General features: G+C 40.2%; 1 protein-coding gene across 3 annotated transcripts in view; it reads right to left on the bottom strand.

The window, feature by feature from the left end:
* LOC115156781 (rab effector MyRIP) overlaps positions 1 to 16,620 on the bottom strand; it is a 55,731-nt gene that overhangs the window by 13,517 nt on the left and 25,594 nt on the right. For all 3 annotated transcript variants that reach the window (XM_029704458.1, XM_029704460.1, XM_029704459.1), the window contains exons 4-5: positions 14,391 to 14,527; positions 8,059 to 8,136 (exon numbers count right to left, since the gene is read on the bottom strand). In XM_029704458.1, coding sequence (XP_029560318.1) covers positions 8,059 to 8,136; positions 14,391 to 14,527 — 215 coding nt within the window. The remainder of the gene's footprint in view (positions 1 to 8,058; positions 8,137 to 14,390; positions 14,528 to 16,620) is intronic.

The following is a 16,620-nucleotide window of genomic DNA, read 5'->3' as shown; positions in this document are numbered from 1 at the left end:
ATATCTACTCCCAAATATTTAAAATGGGAAATGATTGGGATTCCATAAGTAGAGATGGAGTCCTCCACCGGGGTCTTGAGAGGCAGTAGAGAGATTTGGTTAGATACATTTTATAACTTGAGTTAAGCTGAATTTATCTATGATCTTCAATGCATTTGGGAACGATTGAGATACAGTGTCTAGATATAGTGAAATGTAATTTGCGTATAAGGAAATGAAATGATCAGTAGAATATAGAGAAATCTGTGTTATTTAAATCGATTGCCAAATTGCCTGGGCCAGGGGATCCATGGATAAAAAGAACAGCAGAGGTGAAGTTGGATCTCCTTGTCTACTGCTTTTAGTGATTCTGAACGGAGCAGAGCAGATATTGCTTCGAGTGGCGCAGCGGTCTAAAGCACTGCATCCCAGTGTTAGAGGTGTCACTACAGACCCTGGTTTGATTCCAGGCTGTATCACAACCAGCCATGATTGGGTGTCCCATAAGACAGTGCACAATTGGCCCAGCATTGTCCGGGTTAGGGTTTGGCCTAAAGTCATTGTAAATAAGAATTTGTTCTTATTATTAAAAAATAACCATGACTGAGGAATTGGCATATGGTATTTTAATCATATTAATGAAATTGTTGTCAATTCCAATATGTTCCAAGACTGACCATTCTAGTCCATCAAATGCTTTTTCTGCATCGAGAGATAATACAGCCCAAAGAGCTGTTGTTTCTGATGATATAGTCGATGGAGGTTATCCGAGGATAAACGCTTTTTAACAAACCCACTTTGGACCGTGTGGATTAATTTAGGTAAGTAACATGCTGACCACACTGCATTGCGTGCGCGAGAGTTGCAAAATAAATGTACACATACATGTTATTCAATCATTGCATCCACACTGCTTGCGCACGTCAACGAGTCTGTGTAGCCAGGCGGTAAAGTAGAACTTGCTTCTATTTGTGAGGCTTGATGCGCTGCAAGTCCCGCCTCTACCATCTCCTCATTGGTTTTTAGGAGTATATAGCCACATGGGTGACTGAAAGATGAACTGAGGTCCACACTCCAGTCCAGTTGGAGGCAGTAATGCACATTAAAGTTGTTTGCCAACTGCCATATAAAGTCCAAAGAAGAAGACTGAAAGAGGAGAGATTACTAACTCATTATCTGTGGATTAATTGTCGTAGAGGACCTTATGCATTTCAGGTAAAACAACAACCCAATGTTTATATCCCAGGACAAATTAGCTAGCAACAGCAAGCTAGCTAGCTAAATTGCCATGACTGTTTAATGCTTTTCGACCTGTCCCGAAATTAATATAGTTGGTTCAGAGTATGTTTAGATATTTCAACCTGGGTGTCCTGATCAAGTCTGGTGTGGATGGACAAAATCAACATGCGCACGCCTGGTGTAGTCAGCATGTGAGTCTCGAGACGCGACACCAATATTTTATAAAACAGTTTAATATCTGTGATTATCAAAGATAGAGGACTATAGTGAAAACACTGGGTGGCATCCTTACCTTTTTTTAATAAGAGCGAAATTAGTGCCGTGTTCACATCTCTCCCAAATTAACCTTTAAGAACGGCTGTATTAATCATTTAATAGTGGACCTAATTGATTCCAACATTTTACATAGACTTCAGTTGGAATACTTTCCCATCCAGGTGATTTGCCTATGTTCATGGTATCCAATGCCCCTTTGAGTCCCCTGAGACAGATTTGGGCTCCAAGCAAGGTGGCTTCCTCTGTTGAGAGGAGTTCTTAAAAGGTGCAATATGCAGAAATCGCTCTGCCATTTCCTCGTATCAAAAATGTGAATAGTTCGCCAACTTTTCTGTTTATGTGGCAAAACAAGCGTACCATCTAAATACGTTTTTAATAAAAATATTGTATTTTCAGCTGTTTGAAGCTGGTGTACAAAACTTAAAGTAAAAGAGGCAAAAACAAAACATAAGAACGGGAAGCATAGAAATAAAACAGATCTACCGGTTCTTAGACTTGCTTTCAATGAGAATGACAGATCTATAGCTCATATTTCTATTTGAATTTGGTTGGGTCTCCCATGAATTTACATATTGCAACTTTAATTATTTTACAAAAAAGTCTGGTTTGGTGTGGATTTACAATCAGAGGTGTACAGTTCTTTATAGGAGCGGGGGAATCTTTGATTCGTTTGGGTTCTGATAGCAACTATTGAATCTGAAGCGGGAATTACTATGTCAGCTAATTGATCATTACTGCATAGCTTGTTAGTCAGTAAAGGACTGGGATGATTACCATGAAAGTAATGGTTAAGTCTTACTCGATGGATGGCAAATTCTGCTCTTTGTCTTATCAATAAATTATGTTCTGTCTTGACTTTGGAACAATAATAGCTACCTGGTCTGAAAAGAGTGTTTGTTGAGAATGTTCTAACACAGCATTTCCAATTCTGATATCTTCTTTAAATGTAATTTATTCAACACAGCTGCAAATGTAGTTGCATTATGTTTTATATAACCTTTGGTGGCATCCCATAGAATCCGGGGGTCATCGACCAAATGTTTATTGCATTTCAAATTGATCACAGAATGCAGGATTTTGTAGTAATGACCTCTTAAAATGCCGTCTTGTGGCTCTTTTAGGAGATTCTGACATTTGAAGTTGGCAGTAGTAAGCGTGGTTAGACAAGCTCATATGTCGAATTTCTGTTTTCTTGATTAAAGAAAATAGAGGTGTAGATAATAGTATGAAATCCATTCATCAGAATGATTTATGCTTGTTTGATTAGAATGTGTATTATTTTGCTTTAGGATTATGTGCTTACCAGGCATAAATGAGATGTAATCAGAGAGTATATGCTGGAGAGCCTTGGTTTCATTGTACAGTAGTTGCTAAAGCGGTGTTTGTCAGACATCCCCCCCAAAAATTGGTCTTCTCACAGAATCGTCTGTAGCGTCCGAACGGTTTGGCCTACAAACTCCTCTATGGAAAGATGAGACTCGTGAACACGATGGTGTTCTCTGTTTTGCTCTACGGCCCCCACAAGCATCTTGGGACTCGCTTGGAGTCAGTACAGCCAATCTGCCAACTTATGTCTCTAGCGTTTGGGCTACATGCTAATATGACCCCTCTGTGGAAAGGCGAGACTCTCACATACATTGTTTTGCTCTAGGACGACCACAGGCCTCACAAGACTCATCTGAAGGTCCCCGGTACGAGTTGAAAAAATTAATGGAAGTATATATGGATAGTGTTCAGTGGCAAAAATATGGGGTTAAATATGTGTAAAAAAATATACAAATGTGACTTGTTTCAGGAAACTAGGCATATGTCGCACGTCATAACTTCACAGGAGAGGCATTTCAACATAATTTTTTAAAATCAAAAGGCATTTTTGGGCAGAAATGCCTTCTCGAACATGTGAACTTTCATGTGCCTTAATATAAAACTTGTATTTCATCTGTAAATACGAATAAAATTGTTAAATTACGAGCCTAGTTGGTTAGCCACAGAGAAAGTAAGCAACCTTCCCGCTTGCCATGATTGGCTGAGATAATGAGTGGGCTGGACATGCCGAGAGTTGAGTTTGGATTGGTCTGCGGTGTTGCATCTTGTGTCTATAAAATGAGCTGCTCGTAATGCAGTTTTTTCAAAATGTATAACTTTAGCCATGGAGAACTGCAAATATGTTGCTACTGCTCTTAATAACATTGCTGCCTTGAATTTATCAGGTGCTATCGACAAAGGTCAGTGGGAAAAAGTTATGATGGACTACTTTCTGGATGACGATCGTGCCATGCAATGTTGACTTTCTCTCACTCTGAAAATAACACGTTTTGAAATCAGTGGAACACAACCGACCAAACAAGCTGTGCAAACTAAACGGAAACAACACAGGATGTGTTATAAAAAATCTAGTTTCAGATTCAGATATTATACGTTTCTAATTTTGTCAAAGTTGTTTTCATTGCAAGCTAAAGCTTGCTGTTAGCTAGCCAGCTGGAGTTCGATGGCTGGCTTGCTAACTAACAAGGAACCTAACCAAAATAACGATAACTTTAGCTTGCTATGACAATCGGTTTGTATTGCTAGTAACTCTATGGATTGGGGTTATAATAGATTATAACATGACATGTCTAAACAAAAGACCCCAAGTTTAGGTTAGGTGGCTGGCTTGCTAGCTAACATTAACTTATGTGTATGAAGTGTCTAGCGTTAGTGTAGTTTTCTCAGAATGCCATTTCACATTGCTAGTTATAGCCTAATGTTAGCATTGAACCTATTGTAGGCTGGACAATAGAACGAGTCAAAATTCACTCAAGGCTGAAAAACGACTTAAGAACGTTGGCTAAGCTGGAACACTAGCGTGAGCCCATAGCAAATGAATGGAATCGAACGTTCGCAGAGCTTGTTTTGACTGGAATGATGCTTAGAATTCCATTTCGCCTAAATGCCACAAAAAAATGTATCCCTTTTTATTTTACCACTATAATCTGTTCGTCGGACGGAACTGAAAAAAAACTACTTATGTAGAAAGTAAACATCCGCACTCCGATGGTGTCAACTGTGCTTATGTCTGCATAATGAGAAAGTAGGGAAAAAATAAAAACTTCTGACTATTTCTGGTCTAGTGATCGATGACAAACGAGCTGCCCAGATTTACATAATTACAAAGAGGAGATTCTCCTGATTTAAAATGGTGTAACTTTAAAAAAATCTAAATATACACAGTGAGATATTTGGCGAAATAGACCGGCATGCCTCTCCATAGGAAAACAGTGGGAAAAAGTGTTCAGTGTTAAAAGTGCTCAGTGTTACTGAGGGCAACAAGTATTTTGGGGCTAGCATTTGATGACAACCAAGCTAGCTGCCCAGGCTTACATAATTAGAAAGAGGAGATTCTCATGATTAAAATGGCATCCGACTTGAAAAAATCAAAATATACACATTGCGAGATATTTGGCAAAATAGACAGACATGCCTATATTTCCCCCATAGGAAACAATGGGAAGGCCCCAGAGTTCCAATATTATTTTTGTTGTTGTTTACATTTTAACTATAAAACAACGTGAGCAGGTCTCATTGCCAACAATAGCAAAGCAGGAATTGTGACGTTGAACAATATACTGGGAATAGAATTTTCGGAAGGCGAGTTGATGCCACCGTGCTCAATAGAACTAATAGGAGCTGGCAGGGTGAAAAATGCACTAAAATAAGGCCTGTTTTTCACGATTACTTCAAACGACGGCAAGCAGCTGGGAAATATGGTCATATTATGAAACGGATGCAATGAACTAGTTTTTATCAGAAAAGAACGTTGTTAAAATGTCATGTGTCCAGCCTACCTATTGGTTAACTTTAGCTAGCTATGACAATCAGTTTGTATTGCTAGTTAAAGCTTGCTGTTAGCTAGCCAGCTGACGTTAGATGGCTGGCTAGCTACAGTAGCTAACATTCCTTGTATGAACTGTGCATAGTGATATCACTACTGTGCGTAGTGATATCTGGCCTTCTGCCTAGAAGGCCAGCATCCCAGAGTCACCTCTTTACTGTTGACATTGAGACTGGTGTTTTGCGGGTACTATTTAATGAAGCTGCCAGTTGAGGACTTGTGAGGCGTCTGTTTCTCAAACTAGACACACCAATGTACTTGTCCCCTTGCTCAGTTGTGCACCGGGGCCTCCCACTCTTTCTATTCTGGTTAGAGCCAGTTTGTGCTGTTCTGTGAAGGGAGTAGTACACAACGTTGTACGAGACCTTCAGTTTCTTGTCAATTTCTCGCATGGAATAGCCTTCATTTCTAAGAACAACGATAGTCTGACGAGTTTCAGAAGAAAGTTATTTGTTTCTGGCCATTTTGAGCCTGTAATCAAACCCACAAATGCTGATGCTTCAGATACTCAACTAGTCTAAAGGCCAGTTTTATTGCTTCTTTAATCAGAACAACAGTTTTCAGCTGTGCTAACATAATTGCAAAAGGGTTTTCTAATTATCAATTGGCCTTTTAATATGATAAACTTGGATTAGCTAACACAACATGCCATTGGAACATAGGAGTGATGGTTTCTGATAATGGGCCTCTGTTCGCCTATGTAGATATTCCATCAAAAAATCTGTCATTTCCTACAATAGTCATTTACAACATTAACAATGTCTACACTGTATTTGTTATCAATTTTATGTTATTTTAATGGACAAAAAATGTGCTTTTCTTTCAAAAACAAGGACATTTCTAAGTGACCCCAAACTTTTGAACAGTAGTATATATACATACATAAACATTCATACATATACACACATATATACACTTTTTTTAAATATACCTTTATTATTCCCAGCAAACCCTACCACCCTTCCCCCAATTACAGTAAACTAATAAACAATAACACTTTGGCTTCTACCTTCAGTTTATACATACTATACACATTTTACAGACACAATCTATTTTACAGTTCTATTTTGTTTGTTTTTAGTCCTGGCCTTCCTCTATTTCTGATGTCAATCCAGTTTGATTTCTATTTGTAACTGTGCTATTTCACAAAAGTTCTGAACCTATATACATTTTACAGACCCTGTATGTTTTACATTTATTATCTTGTTGTTATTAGTCACGGTTGTCGTAAGGAGAAGCGGACCAAAGTGCAGTTTGTGTGTGTGTGTGTCGTTCCACATTTTATTTACACTGTGAAACTATGCAATACATGAACAAAACAACAAACCGTGACACAGAGTAGAAACATACACTACTCAAAAAAAAATCTCCCACAAACCCAGGTGGAAAAAAACCCTACTTAAGTATGATCTCCAATTAGAGACAACGAGGACCAGCTGCCTCTAATTGGAGATCATCCCAAACAAAACCCCAACATAGAAATACAAAACTAGACCCTGACAACATAAAAATAGAAAACATAGAAGAAGAAAAACCTGTCACGCCCTGACCTACTCTACCATAGAAAATAACATCTTTCCATGGTCAGGACGTGACAGTCCCACCCTTCAGCTCCATTCAACCCATCCCATCTATCTCTTAACCATCCATTTTGGATTTCTATTTGCCATCCATTTTTAACTGTGCTGTGATGCTTCACAAAAGTACTGAACCTTTCTATTGTCATAGTTTCTACAGATTGTAAATTAAAGAAACATTTTTGCTAAAATAATTATTATATTATTGATCGATTGACTATGACTTTTCAAATCACCCAGTATTGCTATCTGCAGCGTTAGTTCTAGGTAAATGTTGCAATTCTTCAGTCATTCCTGGACCTGTGACTAAAAACGAGCTACATATTGACAGTACCAAAATAAATGATCTAATGACTCTGCCTCCTCACAGCAAAATCTGCAGAGCTGGGAAGATTGTATCCCCCATATATATAACATTCTATTGGTTGCAGAACGTTGTATAATAATTTAAATGGAAAAATTCTAAGTTTTGAATCAGGTGTCGTTTTGCGTGTCAATTCATAAACCATGTGCTATGGAATCGGTACATCGAAAATCTCTTCCCAACTATTTTGCAATTTATATGGCACAGTTATCAATTTTTTGGTCCTTAAATGAAACTGGTATATATTTTTTGTTATCACAATTTTCTTTAACCATTTTTGGTCTTTAATGCAGGACAGACAGACAAGTTCCTTACTTTTTCCCCGTAGACTTGCTATTGTTACTTGCCATACAGTAAACGTCCCACACCTTAATGTGATGTTATATGTTGACAATAATTTGAAAATAAGTAAATGTATAGTTATTTTGCAAAAGAAAAGCCACGAGATAGCCACCATTCCCAATGCATGCCACCGGAACCAGAAGTTATTTTATGAACATTGTATATCTCCTTGAGATACCTCAGAGAGTGAGGTCCAAGCCAGGGATCAGCCATGATGGACAACAACCAGGGTTAAGTGCCTTGCTCAAGGGCAGATCAACAGATTTTTCACCTCGTCGACACAGGGATTCAAACCAGCAACTTTTCAGTTACTAGCCCAACATTCTAACCACTGGGCTACCTACGGCCCCCGTATCTGCTCTTTCAGTAAAGACATGAAATGCTTTAGAAGGGGAAAGCCGGAAGCCTACCTTCACTCTGTCTGTAGAAGGCGTTTTCACTACAGACGCTGCCCTCGTTGCCGATGCTCTCCTCGTACGCGCTACCCTCTGCAAAAAGATACAACACACAGGGCATGGGTCATGTTCAGTAGGTCACAATGTAGCAAAAAGGTGTAAACTGGGTATTGGAAAACTTAAGGCATTGGACAACTTTGTCTGTTTCAAATAATTGTCTCCTGTGATGTGCTTACTGAACAGGAGGACTATGGCCACAACATTCACACACTGAACATTCAAACAAACAGCTACAGTGCACAGGCTATAGCGAGAAATATTGCAGATCAATTTCAACCCCAATTCTTTTTGACAATTATTTTGCGCATAACAGTGACAAAATACTCTAATGACATGAGCAAACATTGTAGCACGCTGATGGCCTCAGAGTAACTGCAGTCGAATAGATGGTTTTTACCTGAGCAGTGTTAACTTATGCCTGGGCTGTGGCGGTCATGACATTTTGTCAGCCAGTGATTGTCAAGCAAACAACTGCCGGTCTAATGGTAATTGACCGTTAATGAACATGAACACATTTAGAATTGACTGGCTTCCATGCATAGCCTACAAGCCACTGATGCAGGCATTTGGGTCATCTACATCCATGTAATATAGCCTACACCATCACAATAAATCCATGATTTATTTTAGACAGGACTAAAGGTACATGATACGAAGAAAATGTAGTCTGTTTCAGAAGAACAGAAAAACATACCCTGAGTTGTCCTTACAGTATGTTAGGTCTTGATCTGGCTATGCCATGTAGCTGTGGGCTACACTAGTTCATTTAGCAGACAAGATTTGCTTAGAATTCCATGGTATTTTTTTAATGTTATTTTATAGTATGAAGAATACAATTGAACGAAGCTGAATAAAATAGAAAGGATATTGTCTCAAAACGATTTGAGGGAGTGGACATGCGGCTATTTTATGTTGAGCGGTTGATAAATCCTCTACTGGATCGGTGGGTCCCCCGCGGGACGGTTGAGGAAACGTAGGCTAATGTGATTACCATGACGTTGTAAATAACAAGAACATTTCCCAGGACATCGATATATTTGATACTGCCAGAAAGCTTAAATTCTTGTTAATCTAACTGCACTGTCCAATTTCCAGTAGCTATTACAGTGAAATAATCACATGCTATTGTTTGAGGAAAGTACACAGTTATGAACTTGAAAATGTATTAATAAACCAATTAGGCACATTTGGGCAGTCTTGATACAACATTTTGAACAGAAATGCAATGGTTCGTTGGATCAGTCTAAAACTTTGCACATACACTGCTGCCATCTAGTGATCAAAATTTAAATTGTGCCTGGGCTGGCATAATACATTATGGCCTTTCTCTTGCATTTCAAAGATGATGGTACAAAAAATATACAAAAAACATGTTTTGTTTCTTTTCCTTTCAAATGGTATCAATAATATGCATATCCTTGCTTCAGGTCCTGAGCTACAAGCAGTTAGATTTGGGTCATTATAGGCACAAATTTGATTTACGGTGTCCACAGATCAATTTATAAGTGAAAATGGCTGTCGGAACCGGAACCAGAGGGGGACCTTACATCTAAGAGGATTTATTAATGTTTCCGACATTTTCTGACTACTAAACAACTATTGATTTAATACCATGGAAAGTTACCGCAAGTCACAAAGAAAACAGAAGCTGCCTCCACTATTTCAACACCATTTCAACTTCAACATTTCAACATCATCAAATCACCTATGCTAAGTCTAATAGTGACTTACCATCACCTATGCTAAGTCTAATAGTCTAACTTACTTTCATGGGCAACGTTAGCTAGTTAACATTAGCCTTCAATGTTTAGCTACATATTGACCTTCCATCGGCTGATTGGCTATTATTTTATATTTATTTTATCAAGGGAGGCCAAATGCTCGCTGCCTTCCCTTGCATTCAATGCTACGGGCAGCAACAATGTCATACTCTTTTTGCCCAGACAGCATCAGATAGATGGCCTACACATATGTTTTGCTCGCTCTGATGCTTTCTCCGGTGAGATACATTCAGCCTTTTGTGAATTGAAGGAAAATTATTAAAAAAAACAGAGAGACAAAATATAAAAATGTATCTTTTTATAAAAAAAAACATTTTAGCATTTATTTTTTTAGAAAGCCTGGCTTCCCTTGGCAACCATGAACACACACCACCGTTTGTGTACACATTTGAATGGTGTATCTGCGCCACTCAGAGAGAGAGAGAGAGAGAGAGAGAGAGAGAGAGAGAGAGAGAGAGAGAGAGAGAGAGAGAGAGAGAGAGAGAGAGAGAGAGAGAGAGAGAGAGAGAGAGAGAGAGAGAGAGAGAGAGAGAGAGAGATTATTTGTTCTCAAATCTAGTTCATGTCACTCAAGTTCACTGCCTTCCTCCTTAAAAGGACTGGAAATGACCATAGTGTTCCCCAATCCACTTCTGAACTACATGAACACTGGGCACACGCAGTCCAGGGATAAGGCTGATAATGCCCCACACAAGACTCAGTAATGCAGTTATATAACAACAAATAACCTCAGCTTTATGTGCATATTTAGAGCACCTGAATAGAGCTCAAAGCAGAATGAGAATGTATGACTAGGGCTGCTATGGTGACTGTAATACCGCCACACCGACGGTCACCAGTCATGATGGCAGTCAAATTCCACTTCACATTTAGTTTCTGCAAGCTCTGATGCTACTCAACACTCTACTGTCCCTCTAACCACTCTGACATCAATGCAAATGTAATCGAAAATCTCTTCAAATACATCTTGAGCCCATGTTGTCCAACATTTCAATAGGTCATGCAATTGAGTGAGAAAACATGGCCTCTATTAAAAAGAGGAGGATCCCATCAGCTTTCTATAGGCTTACAATATTTAAAACTCAACTTTCCTAATATTAAGCACATTGCTTCTCTTTACAACAGGAGTATAGCCTACCTGGCTGGCATGAAAATGAACCATTCGCTATTTATGTTTTTTTTCCCGCTGCCCCTGATTTGATACAGGTGCATGATAATGGCCACTTCTAAATCAAAACAAATTTCACACATATATTATTTAGTATATGTAAAGACAAGATTAAATCAAGAATAGTGTGATGGGTGACAATATTAGCCTATCACTTGTGAATAATATATTGTCACTTGTGAATGATACCTAGCTTAAGGCAAGAAACAGCGCATCTTTTTTTTGCTACTTTTTAAAATCATGTAGCCTAGCCCATAGGCCTATATGTTTTGATAAGGTGTGTATCACAACTAAAGTGGCCAAAAGTAGCATGTGAGTTTCAAGTTTGGGGAAGATAACTTTCACCATAAAAATGCACTTTTATAATAAAAGCAATGCATGCATAATCGCAATTGTGGTTACTTTTGAGAATTGTGTTTTCCTGCTAATGGAACATTTGCGCTTATAGCCTACTGCCATGTGCACATTGCTGCGCTTACACTGTGAAGAAATAGCCTAATAGTTTATCAACGTTTAAAGCTAAACGTTCTCATCTGTTGCGTCAGGCTCATTGCTTAAAGGTTTTTTGATGCTAGTGGTTGTATTAATTTGGCATCTACCGCATCCCACAACTGTCCCAGACTAACATGCGTTTTTTAATTTTTTAATTTAAACCATCATCTTTGAAATGCAAAAGAAAGAACAAAATGTATTATTCCAGCCCAGGCGCAATTTAGATTTTGGCCACTAGATGGCAGTAGTGTATGTGCAAAGCTTTAGATGGATCCAATGAACCATTGCATTTCTGTTCAATATTTTGTATCAAGACTGCCCTAATTGGTTTATTAATACATTTTCAAGTTCATAATTATTTCACTGTAATAGCTACTGGATATTGGACAGTGCAGTTAGATAAAAATTGATTTTAAACAGCGGTTGACATGCTTCGAAGTACGGTAATGGAATATTTAGAATTTTTTGTCACGAAACGCGTCAGGCGCGTAACCCTTCGTCACCCTTCGGATAGTGTCTTTAACGCATTAACAAAACAGAGGATATTTGAACATAACTATGGATTATTTTGAACCAAACCAACATTTGTTATTAAAGTAGAAGTCCTGGGAGTGCATTCTGACGAAGAACAGCAAAGGTAATCCAATTTTTCTTATAGTAAATCGGAGTTTGGTGAGGGCCAAACTTGGTGGGTGTCAAAATAGCTAGCCCGTGAAGAATATTGCAAAATGTGCTTACGCCGAAAAGCTATTTTAAAATCGAACATAGCGATTGCATAAAAGAGTTCTGTATCTATAATTCTTAAAATAATTGTTATGTATTTTGTGAACGTTTATCGTGAGTAATTTAGTAAATTCACCGGAAGTTTTCGGTGGGTATGCTAGTTCTGAACATCACATGCTAATGTAAAAAGCTGGTTTTTGATATAAATATGAACTTGATTGAACAAAACATGCATGTATTGTATAACATAATGTCCTAGGAGTGTCATCTGATGAAGATCATCAAAGGTTAGTGCTGCATTTAGCTGTGGTTTGGGTTTATGTGACATTATGTGCTAGCTTGAAAAATGGGTGTCTGATTATTTCTGGCTGGGTACTCTGCTGACATAATCTAATGTTTTGCTTTTGTTGTACAGTGTGGTTAGATTAACAAGAGTCTTGTCTTTAAAATGGTGTAAAATAGTCATATGTTTGAGAAATTGAAGTAATAGCATTTCTAAGGTATTTGAATATCGCGCCACGGGATTCCACTGGCTGTTGAGTAGGTGGGACGATTTCGTCCCACATACCCTAGAGAGTTTAATAAAAGGTAGACTTGGTTTTAATGTAACTGTCACACCCTGATCTTTTTCACCTGTCCTTGTGATTGTCTCCACCCCCCTCCAGGTGTTGCCCATCTTCCCCATTATCCCCTGTGCATTTATACCTGTGTTCTCTGTTTGTCTGTTGCCAGTTCGTCTTGTTTGTCAAGTCAACCAGCGTTTTTGTATCAGCGTCTGCTTTTACCTGATTTTGACCCTTGCCTGTCCTGACCCTGAGCCTGCCTGCCGTCCAGTACCTTTGCCCCACCTCTGGATTACCAACCTCTACCTGACCTGACCCTGAACCTGCCTGCTGTCCTGTACCTTTGCTCCTGTTGCTGTAATAAACATTGTTACTTCGACACGGTCTGCATCTGGGTCTTACCTTTATCTGGATAGTAACAGCCCTTCACTGACAGGGAGGCAGGTTATTTAAAGAGTGCATGGTGGGTGGAGGAATTGACAGACAAATCTATGGATATAGCAGCCTACAGCCTAATTTAATCTGTAAAACAGGCAGGCATGCCTCTTATTTCGTAAATAGGAAGAAATAGGCTCCAACAGAAAGTCTTCTTGTTGTTAGTAAAGTCTAATTCAAATGAAGACGGTTGCCTACTCAAATTTTCCTACTTTCAGCAACATTAGCTGTCTGTTTCCGATTGATTGTGCTGTGGCTGCTGCATCAAGTTTTAGCAGCACAAAGTTACTTGAATCTGCCTTACGAGAGGTCAATAACTCTGATAAATACATCATGGGTAAGAAAAATGTTGTAATAAAATCGATTATAGTAGTAGAAAGCTATCAACCTTCTCATCTTTGCGCTCTTCCTTCTCAAACTGAACAGAACATAAAGTATAAGCTAGTCCATGTGCAATATTTTTTAGACTAGGCCTAATTTAAAGGAAAACATTTGGAGGAAGCCTTTCACTCCTCCTGAACTGACACTGGAGGCCTACACAGCACAGCCATTGGATCGCAGCACACACATTTTTTTTGATCAGCAAGAGCAGAGCAGGACCGGGGCTCAGGGTTGGAATATCCATTGCAGTGTGTAATGCAGTCGTATTTACACCATCCTAGCAGCTATCTTAGAAATATATAACTTTGCTCTGTGATTTGCTTCTCCGAGCATGCACTTCGTAGCCCATATGGATCTTTTGACTTGAGACGACACTAAATAGCCTATAGGCGCATTTTGATATTAAGCGCCCAGCGGAGAATCAGAGATGAGGGACGGCATCGGGCACATATCGATTTATAGCTTAATAAGCAATTAATTCTAAAACACTAAGAAATATTGACATTTTATCAATTACAAATGACATGACCTCCCCTGGACTAGATTACTAGACCTCCCCTTGACTGAAATTGAAAAAGCATTACCCTCCCCATTTTCCTCCATGTAACCATTCTGGAAATGTTGATCCATCCCTAAGATGCTGGAAGATTTGCCACAAGCAGAGAGTCTCTGCACTCTTACGGTCGATGCAAACGTTTGGTTAATGTAGTGGCAGCAGTAAAAAATAACTGTCCAGTCCAGTACCTGTGAGTTCTCCCAGCGTCCCATGCTCCGCCAGGTGTTTTCTGTATAGTGTCTTTAGCACCTTGGCACTACCAAACCTCTTGAAGCGACACTTTACATTGTTGTAATACCACTCCAGGGACTGGGTCTTCAGAAGCCTGGCACAATGACAACAGAGAGGAGAGAGAAAGGAGGACTGATGAGATGTGGTGATATACAGTGCTTTGGAAAGTATTCACACCCCTTGATTTTTTTCCTGATGTTGTGTTACAGCCTGAATTTTAAATGGATTAAATTGAGATTTTTTGTCACTGGCCTACAGACAATACAGCATAAAGTCAAAGTGGAATTATGTATTTAGAATATTTTACTAATAAATGAAAAGCTGAAATGTCTTGAGTCAATACGTTTTCAATCCCTTTGTTATGGCAAGCCTAAATTAGTTCAGGAGTATAAATGTGCTTAACAAGTCACATAATAAGTTGCATGGACTCTGTGTGCAATAAAAATGTTTAACATGATTTTTGAACGGCTTCCTCATCTCTTTACACCACACAAACAATTATCTGTAAGGTCCCTCAGTCGAGCAGTGAATTTCTAACACAGATTCTATTCAGGGACTATTCCATTTGGTTGTAACTTTTAGGACTATTCCATTAGGGAGGGAGAATTTTCCTTTGTTTTACTATCCTTTTGGGGATTTCAGGTCCCCATGAAGATAGAAGAACAAGATCACACACACACACACACACACACACACACACACACACACACACACACACACACACACACACACACACACACACACACACACACACACACACACACACACACACACACACACACACACACTTTGTCTGCCAGGGAAAGCATCTTAATTCTAGCTGCGTATGTAGGTCAACAGTCCACAGGTCTAAATCCTACAGTGGAACAGCTGGGCAGAACAGGGCTGTCATTAGAAACAGCTGGTCCAGAGTGTACAGGAGGAGACAGAAGGCCTGTAAAATCTCAGTTAATGACCTGCCAATGACCTGCTGAAATCAAATTATTAGTCACATACACTAGTTTAACAGATGTAGTGAAATGCGTGTGCTTCTAGCCCCGACAGTGCAGTAATATGTAACAAGTAATATCTAACAATATCTAACAATTACACAACATATACCCAGAACTGTCACGCCCTGGCCATAGAGAGGTTTTTATTCTCTATTTTGGTTAGGCCAGGGTGTGACTAGGGTGGGCATTCTATGTTTCTTTTTCTATGTTTTGGGAAGTTGACTTTGTTTAGGGCACATAGCCTTTAGCTTCATGGTTTGTTGGGTAGAGTTTATTGTTTTGTTTGGCGTCTTTCCAATAAAGGGAATATGTACGCTCACCACGCTGCACCTTGGTCCTCTACTTTCAACCGGTGTGACAGAACTACCCACCACCAACGGACCAAGCAGCGTGGTAAAAGGGAGTCATGGACCTGGGAGGAGATCCTGGATGGGGCAGGACCGTGGACAAGGCCGGGAGAGTACTGCCGCCCGCCGGAGGAGATAGAGGCAGCGAAGGAGGAACGGCGTTTCTGGGAGGAACGGCTAGGAAGGCAACAGGAGGCCGAGAGGCAGCGGCAAAAATATTTTTTTGGGGGGGGCACACGGGTAGATTGGCTAAGGCGGTTGTAAGACCTGAGCCAACTCCCCGTGCTTACCGTGGGGAGCAAGTGACTGAACAAGCACCATGCTATGCGGTGATGCACACTGTTTCATCCATGCGCACTTACAGCCAGGCTCGGTACAAGCTCCTCATCGTTGCCGTGCGAGAGTGGGCCGTCAGCCAGGAAGAAGTGCGCCGGCTCAGCGTATCTGGTCTCCAGTGTGCCTCTTCGGCCCAGGTTATCCTGTGCCTGCTCTATGCACGGTACCCCCCATTCACCAGCGCAGCACAGTTCGTCCTGTACCTGCGCTCCTCCCGTGCTGGGCGAGAAGAACCATCCAGCCAGGACGGGGTGTGTCAGCCCCGAGCTCCAGACCTCCACTGCGCCTCCATGGCCCAGTACGTCCTGTGCCTGCTCCTCGCACTCTTCCTCCAGTGCTCCCCCACAGCCCGGTCTATCCTGTGCCTGTGCCCAGAGCCAGGCCTCCTGCATGTCTCCCCAGCCTGGTGAGTCCTGTGCCTGCTCCCAGAGCCAGGCCTCCTGCATGTCTCCTCAGCCTGGTGAATCCTGTGCCTGCGCCCAGAGCCAGGCCTCCTGCATGTCTCCCCAGCC

Source organism: Salmo trutta, chromosome 21 (genome assembly GCF_901001165.1).
Source record: "Salmo trutta chromosome 21, fSalTru1.1, whole genome shotgun sequence".
NCBI lineage: Eukaryota > Metazoa > Chordata > Actinopteri > Salmoniformes > Salmonidae > Salmo > Salmo trutta.
This window is presented reverse-complemented; position numbering and strand designations above follow the sequence as displayed.